The sequence below is a fragment of the Haemaphysalis longicornis genome, unplaced genomic scaffold, assembly GCF_048455015.1.
Source record: "Haemaphysalis longicornis isolate Haplotype H1 unplaced genomic scaffold, Haemaphysalis longicornis Haplotype H1 scaffold_2, whole genome shotgun sequence".
In the NCBI taxonomy this organism is placed as follows: Eukaryota; Metazoa; Arthropoda; class Arachnida; order Ixodida; family Ixodidae; genus Haemaphysalis; species Haemaphysalis longicornis.
In genome coordinates this window covers 229837996-229842512 of record NW_027526295.1, presented here as the reverse complement: position 1 = coordinate 229842512, position 4517 = coordinate 229837996, and the positions used below count along the sequence as shown (strand labels likewise).

General features: G+C 52.2%; 1 protein-coding gene across 1 annotated transcript; it reads left to right on the top strand.

Moving 5' to 3' along the window:
- The first annotated feature begins 2764 nt into the window (after positions 1–2764).
- Positions 2765–3985, top strand: LOC144170067 (uncharacterized). The gene has a single exon (XM_077699604.1). It carries the CDS (start codon positions 2782–2784, stop codon positions 3970–3972), a length of 1191 nt encoding a protein of 396 aa, XP_077555730.1. The 5' UTR covers positions 2765–2781; the 3' UTR covers positions 3973–3985.
- The last annotated feature ends 532 nt before the right edge of the window (positions 3986–4517 follow it).

Genomic DNA, 4517 nt, shown 5'->3' with positions numbered 1-4517 from the left:
GCTTGTTGCCGCTTGTCTTGGCTCCCTCTGATCGTTGGTGTGGGACGCACGTGCCAAGGTGTGAACACCGCTTCCGTCCTCTGCTTGTCTGTTGCCGTGTGGCTAGCTGCACCGACCTCGGCACTCTTACGCTTGCGCTCAAGCTTAGATGTATACGAGCTTTGTGCAGAGCACTCGGTTGCAACCAAGGATAGACCCAGTTTATCGGCAGTTCATCCTAATGCAGAACGCCGTGCTAAGCAGCAGCGAAAAAGTAGTACAGGCAACGTGAGTATACCTACCCCGCCTCTTGTAGAATAGAGGGAATCAAATAAGCGCACCGATAGCTTGCATCGCCTTGTCAAACCAACCGGAAAACTCGCCCAGCTGTGGCACATCCTTGCTCAAGCATGCTAAATCCTATGCATGCACGGGCAAGTCTACAGCTCTCATACTACCGCCGAAAGAACCGGCAGAGCAGCTCTTCAGTTGTTTTTAGTACTGCGTTGGGTATAGCCTCGAACAATCTTCAACCAACTAGCCCTACACCAAGCGTTGCTCAAGTTAACATGTTCAGTTGTGTGCTTCAGCAATGTCTTTGATAATAAGTCAGTAAATAACCGCTTTTATCACACCTCTAACATTGCTGGATGAACAGTAACCAAGAATAAACGAGGGGCAGCACCCCGCGGTCCCGATAACCATGTGAAACAACGCAGTTTGCAAAACTTTCCGTTATGAATTTTTAACGGCGAGGTGACAGGGTATATTCTACATCGAGGCAGAATATGTCTGAAACGAGCCCTAAGGTCGTGCTAGCATCTAGCAAATACAGTGGATGACATGCAGGCATAACCAGAAGGAGAACTTCATAAGCATAATGTGCCGCTTGGAGTGTCCAATGTTGTCGTAGGTTAGCTACATTCTCTGCTGAAGAGAAAACGCAGGTAAGTTCATGTATGTTTATATCCGCCATACTGTTAATATAGAAGGCCATTGTTCTTTTATGGGGGCCTCTGCTGACAGAACTGACCCTAGCTGTTCATCCCTCAGATTATTTTTTCCCCCTTTTTCCGACATACTCCCTTAGGCGCCACCCAGTGTCATTGCTTAGAGTGGGCTCTCTGAACCGTTTTATCGACCGAAAATTTCAACCACTCTCAGCGTTTACCTTTGCCATCAGGATGCTTTCTGCGCTGCTTTCGAGAATTTCTTGCAGAGCCGAGTTTATATCCGCGAATAGCGCACATGAGCAATAAAGACAGAATAGCTTCCCGTTTGAACTGAAACATCAGGTATTTGGGACGGCGGATGCTCTGCTTCGTTATGAAATAGCAGAAAACATCCCTGCTTTTCTGATTGCACTCAACCTCTGACATGTGCTGAAGCACACGCGCAGATGGCCCAACCAGCATGCCATCCATAGCGAAGACTGATCGACCAAGCGCTGGCCAAGCAGCCGTTAAACCCTAACCTAGTCACCCGGTACCGTAGCGCCGAGGCTCCAAAGGAGTGTGGGTACGATGCTTCTCATCAGCAAATCACGTGGTGTGAATTCACACCTGCCACAATTGCGCTTTGCCAGCTCAAGGTCATTGCGATGCGATGACCTTGAGACATGGCGTAGTAGAGCTTTCGCTTTAATAATGAACAACAGATTCCTTGCAGCTTCTGCGTAAATGAATCGCTATTGATGGCGTGCATACATACACGTGACGGGCCTACACGTATGCACGTCACTAATATAACGACATTTTACCTGCTAACAACATTATTTTGCCTGCAGTAGCGCCATTTACACCTGTGTACTATCGCTGCAAAGGGAGAAGCCACCTGTGAAATGACACGTCGTGCACGGCGAAGTACGTGCGCAGTGTTGGTGTGCGCACTGGCGTATGCGCACACGGGATCATCATCATCATCATCGTCGTCGTCGTCGTCATCATCATCATCATCATCATCATAATAATAATCATCATCATCAGCCTACTCAGGTTCACTGCAGGACGGCGGCTTAGCACTGATGTGTGCCTGTGACGCGTCATTGAGGCCGACGTAGGGAATGTATTAATAGTGCCCCTCCCCCCACCCCCTGGCCACACTGGGAACACCGTCAGACAACTCCTCCACTAAGAACCCCACCCTTACCCCTAGCGAGCGATGGGAGATCTTGCTGTCCAGCCCCGCCTTGAAGGACCAGCTACCGCTGGTTACCAGGGGCCAGGTGGCGAAGGCAGCATATGGAATTCCGCGAAAGGGAGCCCCTTTCATTCAGCGCGTTTCGCGCTGACATGCTCTGGATTAAAAGTTTTCCTCAGACATAAAATAGTTATCTGAAAGCTGCGGGTACTTCAGTCATCACTATAATCACTTCGATTATTTGGTCAAATAATAACGTTCCAGTGGTTTTCGTTTTCTGTTTCTATAGTACCATTACATAAAAACCACGGAACTCAGGCTGGAGGTCACGGCTGCAGACAAAAATTCCCCCGCATTTCCCCGAGGGGGAGAATGTGAAAGTGCGAATGCACGGTTGTCGGCCCGCTTGCGGCGCTTGCGCTCGGCCCCCGCAGCCCACCGCCTCGCTGCCTTCTCTTCCATCTCTTCCATCGGGTTTGTAGTATCACGTGTACACCACGCAGTTATCAAGCCGCTATAACGCCGCTGAGTCGCCAACGCACGCCGCTGACGACGTAGTTTGAATGCGTTAAAGATATAAGGCGCGTCTAACACTGATATCACCGTCGCGTCTGTGGCTTGGTGATTCCACTTCCGGTCACCGCAGCGTGCGGACGCGGGATCATGAGCTCCGTCGGAGCGGCGTTTGCGGCCCAGTCTCGCCGCGGAAACAGGAATGCTGAAGATGCCCAGGATTACTCTGTTGTTCTGCCTCCCCTGCCAACCGGGTCTGTTGTTTTTAACACCATTTTTCTGCATGGAGACGTAAGGGCTCGACCGTACCGAGTTGAAGACTTTCGAGACGCGTTAGCGCAAGACGCTGTGCTCGCCGACATTGCTGCCCTCGGCACCTACCAGATGAATCATATCTGGGCAGTCACCTTTACGAGCGAAGAAGGAAAGAAGAAAGTGCTCGCGAAGAAAGAAATCACCGTCAAGGGCCACAGGTGCCTGGTAATTGACCCGTGCCAGCAAGACGTCCGCGTCAAGCTTCACTGGGTCCTGCACAATGTTCCCGACGATCAGATAAAGGAAGCGTTCGCGCCGTACGGAACTGTGGTTGAAGTGACGAAAGAAAAGTGGCGTGCGACAGGGTGTGCGAATTTCAGCACCATGACACGCATCGTTGTTCTCCGGCTGAAAGGGGGAGTTGCAAGGGACGATTTGCCGCACCAGCTGCGTATCGGAACCGAGCTTGCTCTCGTCGCTGTGCCGGGAAGACCACCGCTGTGCCTTCGGTGTCAACAGACTGGGCACATTCGGAGGGAGTGTCGCGTTCCCAAGTGCAACGTCTGCCGGCGTTTCGGACATGATGGCGCCAATTGCGTGAAAACGTATGCGGCGGCCACCGGACCCGGAGCAACAGAAGAGCGTTGGAAGCACATAATGGATGAAGCGGAGGCGGAGGAGGTCGTCAAGGGCCTGGATGAGGAACATACACCGATTCCGGCGGACACGCCAGCAGAAGAAGGGGACATTGACGAAGGTAGTGCTATTGAGGGGACGACGGGCACGGAAGAAACAGCGGCAGCTCAGGCGCCGGAGGTGCAGACGCAAGATACCCCGCTGCCAAGTATTGACGACGGCTACCCAAGCGACGCCTCCATGGACGCCGAGGACGCCGCCACTCGTGGGAAGGATGGTGCATTCAATGAGCTCGCGGCCAAGCGGCCACGGGAGGACAGTGCTGCGGACGCTGACGCGAAGAACCTGGTGGGTAGTGCCTCGACTGGGCCCACAGCGAGGAAAAAGCGCCCTGAACCTAAGACGAACATTCAAGTCGGAGAGAGGAGGCCGCCAAAGCCCCCCTCGTGACGAGATTTATGTGTGCCCAAGAACGCGGGGCGAACGCCTCATGCCGCACTGACCTACGCTAGCGGACGCACACCCGCGCATTTGTCATATGTCCGAGGTGAGCGGCATGCGGTCTAGTTTTTCCAAATGGCTGTACGTTTAGAAGCTGCAATTAACGTTGCCACGGTTAATGTGCGAGGCCTGGCAGCGAGACGGAAGCAATGCCAGCTTGGTAGGCTGTTCGCGGACCGAGAACTGGATATAATTGCGGTGCAAGAAACTAAAGTGGAAAGCCAGGAAATGACAGACCGCATGTTGCAACCTTTTAGAGCAAATTTTAATGTGTGTGTCTCGCACGCCGTGGGAACATCGGCTGGGTGTGCCCTTTTTATCAGGCGATCAATAGGTATTGTTGAACAGACCGTTGTAGCTGATTCGAGTGGCCGCTATGTGTATTGCGACTTTTCATTTTGCGATATTGAATGGAGAGTTATATGTATTTATGCACCGAACAGACAGGGTGAGCGGGATACTTTTTTCCAAACTATTAGTAAGCACCTTGAGTG

Excerpts from the sequence above, each read along its gene's own strand:
- LOC144170067 (XM_077699604.1), top strand. The coding sequence starts at position 2,782 with ATGAGCTCCGTCGGAGCGGCGTTTGCGGCCCAGTCTCGCCGCGGAAAC.